The sequence below is a fragment of the Malania oleifera genome, chromosome 1 (assembly GCF_029873635.1).
Source record: "Malania oleifera isolate guangnan ecotype guangnan chromosome 1, ASM2987363v1, whole genome shotgun sequence".
Lineage (NCBI taxonomy): Eukaryota > Viridiplantae > Streptophyta > Magnoliopsida > Santalales > Ximeniaceae > Malania > Malania oleifera.
In genome coordinates, this window is record NC_080417.1 from 124,843,372 (window position 1) to 124,856,396 (window position 13,025).

At 36.5% G+C, this 13,025-nt stretch overlaps 2 protein-coding genes across 7 annotated transcripts in view; one reads left to right on the top strand and one right to left on the bottom strand.

Annotated features, from left to right (window-relative positions):
* The window catches only part of LOC131146152 (uncharacterized), a 20,067-nt gene extending 13,661 nt beyond the window's left edge, over positions 1–6,406 (top strand). Inside the window, exons 1-3 of one of the 2 annotated variants that reach the window (XM_058095521.1) lie at positions 2,136–2,274; positions 5,878–6,034; positions 6,147–6,406. In XM_058095521.1, the coding sequence (XP_057951504.1) occupies positions 5,879–6,034; positions 6,147–6,194 (204 nt within the window). In that variant the 5' untranslated portion in view covers positions 2,136–2,274; position 5,878 and the 3' untranslated portion in view covers positions 6,195–6,406. Of the gene's footprint in view, positions 1–2,135; positions 2,275–5,877; positions 6,035–6,146 lie in introns of those variants that run through there. The other variant, XM_058095527.1, reaches the window with a different exon arrangement.
* A 1,438-nt stretch (positions 6,407–7,844) lies between these two features.
* LOC131146162 (BTB/POZ domain-containing protein FBL11) overlaps positions 7,845–13,025 on the bottom strand; it is a 30,924-nt gene continuing 25,743 nt past the window's right edge. For 3 of the 5 annotated variants that reach the window (XM_058095564.1, XM_058095537.1, XM_058095555.1), the window contains 6 exons: positions 12,778–13,021; positions 12,575–12,630; positions 10,373–10,453; positions 9,280–9,324; positions 9,108–9,176; positions 7,845–8,501 (listed from right to left, as the gene is read on the bottom strand). In XM_058095564.1, the coding sequence (XP_057951547.1) occupies positions 8,331–8,501; positions 9,108–9,176; positions 9,280–9,324; positions 10,373–10,453; positions 12,575–12,630; positions 12,778–13,021 (666 nt within the window). In that variant the 3' untranslated portion in view covers positions 7,845–8,330. Of the gene's footprint in view, positions 8,502–9,107; positions 9,177–9,279; positions 9,325–10,372; positions 10,454–12,574; positions 12,679–12,777; positions 13,022–13,025 lie in introns of those variants that run through there. The other 2 variants (XM_058095546.1, XR_009134251.1) reach the window with 2 other exon arrangements.

A 13,025-nucleotide genomic window follows, 5' to 3' on the forward strand; every position in this document is an offset into this window, starting at 1 on the left:
ATTGGTGTGTGGCATATGAGCGTTATCATACTAACATGCATAGTTCAATAGTCAAAACAATTAAAATCAATTCCAGTATTTTCACAAAACAAGCAATACAATCTGGTGTCGTCACACCCTTCGGCTCGAAGCCAGACTGTCTGGTGGTATTTCACACCCTTCGGTAAAAATTGGCAATCTGGTGATATTTCACACCCTTCAACAAACGTCGGCAGTCTAGTGATATTTCACACCCTTCAGTAAACGCCGGCAGTCTGGTGATATTTCACACCTTTCGGCAAACGCCGGTGCCCCTGATAACTTGGCATAGCACTAGCATTGAACCGGTATAGATCTGGTGTTCGCACACCCTTCGGCTCATAAGCCAGCCAATCTAGTGGTATTGCGCACTCTTCGGCAAAAGCCAGATTTTCAAACCTGGAACAATTTGGAACCCCGTTCTTATTTCACCAAGATACAACATATGCATGCTCATATAACCAAACAAACCACACCCATTTGGTAATCTAAAATCACGGTTTTCCAAACACATACAGTTTAAACAAGTCAAGGCACGACCATCCCTATAACACAGTATAAATCAACATATACGTTTGGTTTTCAACAAAACCAGGGATGCAGCCCGTCGTCCCCTTTTTCCCAAAACTGTAATCATGAAAAACTTATAGTTTTCCCCATTAGATCCCCCCAACTGAGTAGTCAAAACACACACAGGACCGTGAACCATAGTTCCATCGAGTCCGATTTCAAAAATAACCAATATAAACATAGTTTCCCTTACCTTTTCCCCGAATAGCAAATCCCGAACTCTAAAGTCCCTAAACAGCGAACCGAGTTCAAAAACCTACAAATTATAGTATAGAATATACTCACAAGACTGTTTCTTACAAAACTACCGGATCAGAATTGAAAACCGAGTCTTACCTTGATTTTATGCCAAAACTCGAAAATCTCTGAAACGGGATTCCAATCCATAGAACTTGTAGAGAATCCTTCCACGATCCTCATGGTAACTTCAGATTCCCGATTCCAGCAACGATCGGCGAAGAAATCTAGAGAGAGGAAGTGTAGGCAGAGTTCTAGAGAGAGAGAGAGAGAGAGATAGAATTTGAGTTTCTTAACGGTGAAGTAAAGAAAATTCTATTTATAGCCCCTTTGACTCAGGCAAACTCGTCGACGAAATGGTGCCCTTGTTGATGAGACCCTATAGTCCTCTCGTCGACAAGAATATGGATTCGTCGACGAATCCTGATATCCTCGGTTTCCCGAAACTCCTCGGCTTCTCCTCATCGATGAGTCTCTAAATTTTGTTGACGAGAAGGACAAAGACTTCGTCGACGAAATCTAGCTTCGTCGACGAGGCCTGCTCTTTTACCAAAATGTCCCTCTTTTTAAATATTTAAACCCACTTATCACGGTTCGGGTTCTTACAGCTTCGGTGGAATGAGTTATGCTATCCTCAACAACCCCCAAAACCTCCTCCCTCGGTTGCTCCCTCCTCAATCTCATAAAACCTCTATCCGCTCCTTTGCTCCTTCCCCCTCGATCGGCAGCTCCGCTGCTCCCCCCTTAATTGGTTCCTCCTCTGGTGGTCTCACCTCCGCTCACTCCCAGCACTATTTGGAGGTAGATGGACACAGACGGCGAGGATGAGGAAGTGATTGAAACAGACAGTTCTCTTGGCCATCAGCATCACAAGAACCCACCATTAGATCTTCAACAATGGTCATTGACACAGACGACGACAATGAGGAGGAAGGGGCCGAGATGGAAGGCTGCATGCCCAGATGGAAGATGGTGTGCTGCGCCGGTTAGGAACTTAGGGTTTTATGTTTCACTGTGTATATATATATATAGAGGAAGATAAACGGGTCACCCGTCGGGTGACCTGACTCGAACTCGTTTAACCCGTTTAATAAAAGGATTAGATTCGGATCAATTGTTTATAAACGAGTCAGCTTGTATTAACTCTAACTCGTTTTAAATGGTCAAATCATGAATCTGTCAAGTTTCGACCCATTTTGTGACCCTACTTAAAATCAATTTTTTAATAGTCTGTTCATTTCATTATGTAAATATCAGTCCATCTACCCGTGTTTATTCCATTTTAAATTGATTATATCCGTAAAAAAATATCACTATTTGCTCGTGTGAGGAGCCCCGCGGGGGTTGAAAAGCCGCATTCGCATCGTCCTACAAATTCTCAACCTACTCGTAAACGAACCCCATTATTCGCAGCGTTTGCTTCATCGACTCCCCAAGCTCATTTTCAAGGTACACAACATTCCTGATCTGCTCTCCATCTCTATATATTTTTTCCTCCAAATGGGTTGTTGATTATTTGGGCTTTTCAGAAATTTAGATCCCTTTTATCTACCTTTGCAATAGCTGTTTGAATCTCATTTGCTTATTCATGTTTTGGGCATCATTGATTCTGCTCCCCATGTGCAAGCTTATGGGTGTTTTTTTTTTTTTTTTACCTTTTGTATGATCGGTATATGATATCTTGGAAGTGAAAACAATGAAGAATAAGGGATTCAGTATTTTTATTATTATTATTTTTCTTTCAATCAGCTTTTGGACCATCCAAAACGAAGAGGGTTTTACGAATTGGGTGTCCTGAAAAAAATTTCACGGTACATTTATGGCCGTTTGGAACTTGGAAAATATTGGGAAAAAGAAAGAAAACTAGGAAGAATTTTATTTTTTTTATGTTTGCTTATCAAGGAAAGTGAGAAATATATCAAGGAAAGTGAGAAATAAAATAAAGAAAGCCAAATCAATGGACAAAATTTTAAATTTAAACATCCTTAATATTTGGTTTTTCTTAATTCTTAATAATATTAGAAAATTTAATTTTTTATGGTATTTGATATAGGGAGAAAATATAATGCGAAATGAATTCCTCTCTTATTTTCCTTTCCATTCCCTTTTCCAAGCAAAATCCATGATCCAAATTCCAAACTGATCCACTCTTGTGGCTTTGTGAGCAGCATTGATTGGTTAAGTATCCTCCATTATTAAATTTTGATTCAGTTGTTAGAGATCAGGTTACTATATGGATTTATGGATGATGTATGTGCAAGCACATCATGAATTAAGTTGAATTTAATTCTTATGAGGATCGAATCTCTTCTGTGTTTCCTAATTTATTCCTTCAACTCTCCTCGACAATGACTGTGTAAATGCCCCTTCACAAACTCGAGAGATGATAACTAGTTCACTCTAGGGTTTCTCTTAGCCTTTCCGTGTAAGGTAGGAGAAGATCACACTAGAAAGAAGAAGAAGAAGAAGAAGAAGAGAACTACTAATAATAATGATAATATATTCTCCAACAACATAATAAACATAATAAAATTTCTATTTATGAGATAACTTGACCTTGATCAACTTCAGTACATATATTTCCTTATGGCTTGAGTCACAACATTCTACTTATGTAGCAGTGTTGCTCTTGTTAGTCTCCAAAAGAAGTTCCTATCTCTTCACCCATGAGAAAATATTCACCCATGAGAAAATATGCATGCATGAAATCATTTAAAAAATTAGTGAATTTAATATTTATCATAATGAATAAACAAATAAGCATATATTTTCTTTGAAGGGCATATATGTCTAAGAGTATGAGCATCTCCTAACTGAATTTATGTTGGTTGAAGTTGGATGGAGACAACATTTGTGTAGAATTAAACAAGTGTTTAAGCATGTGCTTAAAATGGTATGTGGAGGAATTTAGTGCTGTTTTGTTGATTGTAGCTGAATAAATTATACATTATATTGGAGGCCCATTTTGTAATTCAAGGGGCACAATTAGCACATCAATGTGATTAACATTGTTGATCATATTAATGTGCCTATTGTGTCTCTTTGCAACATTGAGTTGAGGGGGGAAAGGATGATGTTATGGGTTAAGCACTCCAAAATTCAAGCTTCCTAACTTTATTATATGCCAAACAGTATATGTAAATTTTGATGTTTTTGTTCAACATCACTTAGATGCCTTGAAGGAGCCAGTGTGTTGTCAGATACTGATGTACTGCATGCCGCACAACCCTATGAGTTCACTAACCCCCCCCCCCCCCCCCCAAAAAAAGATATATACTAAACTAACCCATTTAGAGACTAAGGGGAAAATTTTATCTTTAAGCACATAAATAGTTAATGAACAGTTGAACCCTCAATTGTTACATCTCATGGTGATTTATAATGTTCAAGTAGGCAGTGGATTATTATATTTCTACTAAGCATGCTAAACTCTTATCATCTGCTAAGAAGATTCAATGCCGTTTTTTTTTTCGAGGTGAAAACACAATTCCATACCATCATTTCTTCCTTTGAAACAGTGGGATCATTCCTTTTTATGCCCGTGGTGCATTAACTGTATAATTTGAGTATAAGATGCCAACGATCTAGCCTCAGAAAATGATGTAAGGAAGAAACTAAGCTGCCTCACTTTTCCGATGTTTTCCTTGACAGTTGTTCTCTGTTTTTCTGTTTATTTGCTAGTTCCACCTTTCATCAGAAAGGGCTCTGATTGATCATGAAAACATGTGTATCACTGCATTGCATCTGTTGATATCTAGAGCTGCATCTGATATGAACTTTTCCTTGGGATTCTTTCTTTCTTTTTTTCTTATTTATTTATTTATTTATTTATTTTTTTATAATTTGGTTCAGGATCCCAATCCTCATGTTTGTTTTTATTTGGTTTGTTTTCTACATTGTTGGTTTGGGGTTTTAAGCTTTCTCTGGGAAGCATGTCTGAAGCAATAAAACTTTTATATGCCATTTACCTCGAAATTTAGGGAAGCCAAATTAATTGAATATCTATCTTTTTGTCATTCTAATGTGGCTCATTGTTGTCAAATTGAGAATCGAATCCCAATCTTGGAAATTGAGAATTGAATCAAATTGTAAGATTCGGTACAAATTTCTAAAATTGACTCCAAGTGAAATGCGTATACTGATATATGAACAAGAAACAAAATAGAAAAATTTATTTAAATTTAACAATGAAAAAATCATATTCCCCTCTGTATGCTCTCCCTAAACATTTAGAAGGGAATGAGTAAAGAAAAATTGATAAAAAAAATGAGCTTGATGTCGTTTAAGGGAAGGAATCAAGAAAAAATAATGAAAAGCTAATAATAGCATATTTCATCCATACAGTTTCTCTAATTAAAAAAAAGGGGGGGAAGAAAGAAAACTAAAAACAAAATTGGTATATAGCTGAACAAACTACCAAAAAAGAAAAACCAACCCATGAATCTCAACAATACAACAAAGCCTGAGTACCATGTTAGCCAAGGTGTGTTTTGCCCTTTCTTTTCCATGGAAAAACAACGATACTCCTCATGAGTGAAGAATGGTTTTGTGAAGGCAATTGTGTAAAAGACGAGCAATAAAATAAAGAAATGCTGCTTTGGAGGTTTTCAAGTCTGACTGTATGTGACATGTTTGGAATCATGTGAATCAATGGAATATTCAGGGGATGAATTGATAGATTCAGCCACAATTTGGTTGTTTTCCAATTCTCGAGTAAGATTCAAATTTTATGAATCAAATTGTGAATCGTAAGATCCTAACAATTATCAGGTGGCTTTCTTAGAGTTTTTCTTACAGTTTTGTTACCATGTTAGAACTCCTTCTCTCCTCGTAAATGAAAAACCGGTCTTATTCTTCCTGCTGCTGTCTTGATGCTGGTTGTGTGGTCTGCGAGACTGACCATAAAACTAATGATAAAGCAGCGGTAAAGGCTGGGTAGTTGGTACTTGGTACATGATAGGTTGTGCTAGACGTTTTGTGCAAGTAAGAGGTTATGCAGGGCTGCGTGGGAGGTAGCATGCTTTAATGAGAGGTTTAAAATGTTGAATGCAGGATGACAGAGCCAGGATTTTTACCTAGGGAGAGGCTTTTTAAGCAGCAGCAGCATTATCAGAGCATTAAAAAATACACTCATCTGAAAGGGCCATATGATAGGATTACCTCTGTTGCAATTCCCCTTGCCTTAGCAGCTGCTTCTGGGGCTCTCATTGTAAGTATGCTTTCCCTTCAATGGAATAAACCAAAATGTCAGATTAGGCATCATATTGTAGCTTCCAGGTTTTCTTTTCACGACATTCATTTTTTTTAATTTTTTTTTCCAGATACGCGGGATCTATAATATGTCTCATGGAATTGGGAAAAGAGAATGAGAAGGCTACGTCTGCTATGGGCTGTTATGCATTTGATTTGGATATTGTTTTTTGACATTATTTGATCCTAATAATGGCTGTTTCTGGTTTTTCCATGATTTCATTCTGCCTCTTTGTGGACAAATATGTCCCCAGCAGTCGGTCTCCGATTGAGAACCATGTTGTGGATGCATTTTGTTAAGCCTGAAGTGATTGTCTAGAGTTTCAAACAAGTGCCTAATACCATCTACTTCATCCCCCCCATGTTCTATTTTTGCTGAAATGAGATTTCCAAGTGAGATTGAAATACCAGAGGAGCTAATTTCGGTTTTCATTTCCCATGAAGACATTATCCGCATACTCCTTACTACTTAAAAACTCTGATCCTGCATTTGGGGGTGTTGAGTGCAGTCTTTAAATTTGAATGTGTGAATTAGAAGAAAAAAAAGTGTAATATAAAATTATATTAAGTGTTTTTTTTTAATATATAGAATCTATATCAATTCAAGTTCATATTTTCAAAGATTAGCTGAATCTTTTTGCCTTTGCGACTGTCTTGGCATGGCCTTGCCTCCTCTTCATTTCTATATCGTTATTATAGAGTATAAGAGAATAAGGCATTGTCCATCTTCATTGAGAGATTTCCAAAATAAATGAAAAAAAGAAGAAGCCATAATGGCTTTACGGTTTGTAGAAAACACTGATCTTACCATTCGTTTTTCTCATTTGTTACCAAAATATTGACTTTCACCACAATTTGTTCCTGCACTTCATGCTGTCCGACGTAGTACCTTAATTGCATCAATTTCGGCCTCAGAATCATCCTAATTTAGGGGCTTGGAATTCTTCATGACCTAAATTTAAATAAAATTCAATATAATTTTTATGATAAACAAAAAAAGAAAGAAAACAGCATATTTAGTATGGAAGGCTTCCAACCTCCAAGACACAAGCAAGAGCAAAATTGAAGGCCATCTTTCAGCATGAACCCATATGCGCTTTTCAATAATTTTTATATTTAATTAAACCAGCTCCCAAAAAAAACAGAGATGATAAAATACACCAAAAATAAATAAATAAAAGGATAAAATACACTCACCTCCCAGTTTGGGCAAAAAAATACCTACTTATCTCAAGATTTCAAAAATTTTATAAACCTTTTTGAGACTGTCAGAATTTTAAAAACCCCTCCCAAAAAATTTGTCAAAATGATACAAATTTTTTCTTAAAGGACTTATCTTTTTACAAAATACGAAAGGAAGTTTGTGCCTTTTTGACAAACTTAAGAAAAGGTTTTTGAAAATCTTACAGGGGAGATGAGTGGAATTTTTAAAACTTTAGGAGAGGTTCCTATCTTTTTGCCAAACCTAAGATGAGTACCTTTTGCCCCTTGCAAAAGAAAAGGGTGAAAAGGAAAAACCTATCACCCTGTAGCAAAAATAGGCTAAAATCTAGTGAAACAAACTCTGCAAAGGGCAGGTTCAAACTGGGAAAAAATAAGGATCTTTGAATTAGTAGTCCTGAAGGTGATGACCTAATTTGCACGACTTAAACTACACCCATTGGATTAAATCATTACATCATAACAATCTAAACAGTTCATCAGCTTCATCCCAAGCAAAAACCATTACAATGGCTGAATTGACTGCTGCATCTCAAAGTCGTGCCTTCTACAAGCTCAATGCCAATGTACAATTTCACTGTGTTAAAACTTGCTTTACATTGTGCTGCAACAACATTACATTATGCAGATGCCAAAATCTCTGCAATGTGTTTGGAAAAACAGTAATATCAAATACAATGTACAACCGCATATCTGCAACTCTTCAAATAGAGTTCACTTCAAATTGGTGGCACACTGGGTTCCTACACCATGTGCAACAGTATTTCACCAGGAATTAAGTCTATTATGGAGTGACAGACTGTAATAGAGATAGATTGTCTGATGGAATAGTTAAGGGCTTGCAGATCATTAACAGATCCGATGTCATGTTCGAGAAATAGGTTTGGCTTCTATTGTTCATGCAATCACGGGAAGCAAATTTGTGGCCCATTTAGCTTGCAACATCTGATAAATAATGCAAGATTTACTTCACTTTCAGCCCATGTAATCTGATGAGTAATGCAACATTCACTTCACCATAGCCCCATCAAATGCTAGACTCTTTCCTTCACCACTGTTCTAATGAGATTTTTGCTGTTCCACACCAGTACTAATGTCTCCTTGTGTACTGGCCTTCTACGGGGCTCCAAATTTAAGGGGTCTACACTGCACTTCTGCTTGCATCTTGCTATTTTTATGGTACTTAAGAAGTATCTGTCAGCAAACTGAAACCCATATAAAAGAATTTAAAATAATTTACAGAAAGGTTGCTTGAAAGAAAGGCATTAGATAATTTTTGGGACTTGCATCTTACTATTTCTTTTTAGACGATTGCATCTAGCTATTTTCAGAGGAACAAAGTGAAACAGTTAAAATATTTTACCCAAAAGGATGCTTGACCGAAAAATGAGCACTAGGAGGTAGAAAGTAAAAAAAAAAAAAAAAAAAAAACCTCACAGACGAGCAAATGCAGAGTCTACCAACCTTAATATAATTCTCAGGGTTACACTTTTAGTGCCCAAAATATGAGAAAGTATTGCTTTCTCAGATGTGACATAAGTTTTGAGGTAACATATGCTAAGATCACCTACATCTAAATTGTCTCAGCCCTTAAAAAAGAAGTTTCTATGATCTCTAGAGTAGTTCCAAAAAGCTATCATCTCACCTAACCACATTATCTTCAAAGTGTGAGCTTCATTGGCCAGAACCACGAAATAATAACTCAAGGACTTAAGTGTGAACTATGTCAGTCATTCATCTCATAAACAGAAAATATTAGTTAATAAAATTAGTTCAACATAGCAAAGGAACATTGTCCCAGAGTGGCTTACATTAGGAAGCTCAAAGTCACCTTCACTTGCATCGCACAAATCTAAAGATATCTTCCGAAGCATTGGCATCTGTAATCATCATAAAAGACAATTTTTGCATTTTCACTAATAGTATTTGTCAGACTAGATTCCTTTTAAGACAGGAGTGCCATTATACAAAGTATAAGCTTACCTTCAAAGCAGCATCAAGAATAAAGTTTCTATGAATCCCAGGGCCCTGTATCATGTTGGTAGAAAAACACAGTACAGTGGATAAGCTATTAGTTGCAGGAAAAAGAAAAAAGGTTCAAATAAGATAAAATTCAGAGTGATCTAAGCAATCTAATTATCTCATACTGTAATATAAACCCTTGAAATATGCAAAACCATGTAGGAAAAAAGCATAATGTACTTCCACAAAGCAGAACAGTGATTTTTTTTTTTTTAAAAGAGGCCAGCACCTCCTATCTTTATTAGAAAACCCCTTACTTATGAAGAAATATTGATTTATGAAAACTCAAAATGCAATCATGTGTAAAACAAAAATTGATTTCCAGATGCATGTCAAGCGTTCTTGCCATTGTTGACTCATACATCAGATTGAGATGAACGTGTTCAAAAGTTGTCAATAATTCTATATAGTAAACCTGGAGCATATAATGCGTCTGTTTCTTGTAACAAAATCACATCCTTGTGTCTGATTATGCAAACAATTTTTTATGAGCAGATATTGTAAGGGTAACCCAATGAAACATCTTTTAAAATTGTTTTATCGTTTGTATCTGACAAACACAACAGTGTTGCCAAAAAGCACCAGAGTCAAGCTGACTACTTGCAAGTGCCTAACAGAACCCTGCAAGGCACTATTGAATCCTCATCACTGTCCAGCCAAAAAAAAAAAATCTAATTTGAGATGTTGACGTCCAAACTGTAATCCTGAATTTTTAAATCAACACATTAAAACAGGCTTTAATCCATGTCTGACTCTTAACGCATTAATGTTTGCCAAAAAGCATTATAATTGACCAGCAAACTGCTAACATAACCCTGTAAAGCACTATTTAATCCTAAGTAATGCTCAGCACATAAAGACAACAGAAAACATCTAAATGGAGACGTGAGATATCCGAAGTCCAAACTGCAATATTAAATTATTCAAGTCCACAGAATAAAAAGGGTTAACAAGGAACATGTTGCATACTAATACTACAGAATTAGCTCCATTCAGGAGACATCAATTGGATACACATGCAAGAGGCATGGGAAAAAAAGTGGTATGAGCTCACATTGTGGCGCAGCAAGAGGTCTTCAAGAGCTTTGCAGTCAAGAAGAGAAGCAACACCATTTGCTGTTATTTGTCCACAGTTCTACACATAAAAAATGAGCATATTTGGAAACTCAATAAGCACATAAAAATCTTAAGTGCAAGAACCTTTTGCCTTCATGATTCAGATCTGAGAGCATTTAGAGAGAGAAAAAAAACGACATCATATGTGTGCTATATGATTATGCATGGATTAATAGATTTTTAAAATAAGAAAAGTAACCAGAGGCATCCTTTGGTTAGTTGGGATGTGGTTTGTCGGCTCAAGGATGAGGGGTGCTTGGGTCTTAGAAAGTGGTGCCTAAAAGCACCTCTTTAGGGTAAATGAGTATGGTGGTTTCTCTTAGATGTGAACCCCGTGTGGCAGAGAGTTCATATAAGTAACTTTGGCATGCAGGTGAGTGGTTGGGATGCAAACTTGGGCTTTTGATGTTCCTCTTAAGAGTCTTTGGAGGTTTATTTCACCAGTCTACTATTTATTCATTCCTTGCACAAAATGTAAATTGGTTGAGGGGTCTCATATTCATTTTTGGAAGGGGAGATTCAGCCTGCCTCTTATTTTTCCCTCATATTATCTTCTTTCCATGTCTCATTATGCTGTCATTTCATCCTGTCTGATCCCTAGTGGCAAACTTGTACTTGATATTTTCATTTTCAAAGAAATCCAAATGACAGGGAGGTAGAAGAGCTCTCTTCATTGTTTTCTCCGTTAAAAATTGTCACCCTTTCAACAGGCGTGATGTTCGTGTTAGGGGTTTCAATTCTTCAGGGTTTTTCACTAGTAAATCTTTCTTTCACCATCTGATTAAATATTTTTAGGTTACCACCTTACCTAAAAGCTCAAGCTCTTAGGCTGTGGGCCAACAATGTATATCATGAGTTTTACATGCAGCCCAATTGCGTGTAGATAAACAAACAATGAATAACACCCATACTGGGAACATACAAATTTTTTAACATACTTCATTAAACGCAGGCAACAAAGTTAGGATCCAGGACCTCCTGGCAACCATGGCTTTAACACATCATCAAATTACCACTTTACCTAAAAGCTTAAGCTCTTACACTGTGGGGCCAACAATGTATATCAAGCCTTAAGTCCTTAACAAATATAAGTTGTCTTTTTCACTGCATTTTCATATTTGGAAGGCCAAAGTTCCTTTCAAGATTTAAGCATTCATTTGGTTGGTGTTCTTAGTAGAGTTAACACCAACAATCTCTTGCATAGTAGGGGGCTATCAAAAGCATTGTCCCCAGATGTCTGTGTATAGTGCTTTAACAATTCTGTGACTGCTTGACGTCACTTTGCAGTGTCCATTTAGTTGGGGCATTTGGGGCAGGTTGTTTGGTCTATTTGTTGTAGATTGGGTTTGTCTGGTGTCTGTTAAAGATTTCTTAGCCATGACTTTTGAAGGTTTTGGGAGGAGCAGGGATGTGGGATCAGTTGTCAAGTTGCACAGAGTTTTCTATTTTGTGGAGGATCTGGTTGGAAAGGAATGCATGCATTTTTGCTCAATGTTTCTTTGTTTCAGGGCGGTATATTGTATATGGTATCTCCATGGGCTCTTGCAGTGGGGTTTTTGGGAGTGTGTCTTCAGATGTACAAAAAGACTGGAGGACCCTTTTAAATTGGATTGTGCTTCTTTCCTTTTGATTTTTTCTGTATTGAAGGATTTCTTATCCTTTTGATTGTAAATTTTATCTTTTCCTAATAACATATTTATTTTTCTATTAAAGAATATATACCTGGTTTCATATAATAAAAATACTTCAATATTACTCCATTTTAATTAGTTGAAAATCTTTCAGACCAAGGAAAGTCGCACTCGAGAGGATAAGAAATCCATGACTGCAGTATTCTCTTCACTTCATAAAATATTAGCATAAATGGCAATATTTATTTGTATGTTTCATGAGCCCATGAGTTATTTAAGGTGTTTTAGTCTTTTCATTATCCATGTCATATTGAGTCCTTTAGTTTCAGCATCCCTCAAGCAATCAACAGTTGAAACAGGTCTGTTGCACGTTAGCAAGACATATATCAGGCCTTCCACTCATGCTTCTAATCATTCTTATGAAGCAATTATGTGAATCTAGAAAATAAAATAAAATAACCTGTACAAGCCCAATGGAAAACTGACAATGACAACCATCTGGTCATTACCTCTAGACTGATGGAAATCAAGCCTGGCCATCCATGTGAAATGATGCATTGAGAATCTATGAAGACCCACAATTTGGAGAAAAATATTATTTACTGCCCTTGTGCTAGAGAGCATTGGCAATTATGTCAGGAAATAATTATCAATAAAAAGTAGTGAATACCTGCAAGCATAAACATTATACTTAGAGATAATAATTACTGACCTGAATTGAGAAGAGTGCATCCTAACAAGGATAGTTCCGTTAGATTTGCACAGCTCTTGCTCAGAAGAACCAAATCGTCATTGGTCATCCATGGGGTTACCCTCTCCAGCTTCAATTTCCTCAAATTTGGCATACAGAATATCAAGCTTAATGAAGATATATCACCAATGCAGTAACAGAGAGAGAGAACTTTTAAGTGCCTTAAAGATTCCATCAAGTTCTTCACAATTCTATCAGATATTACCTGT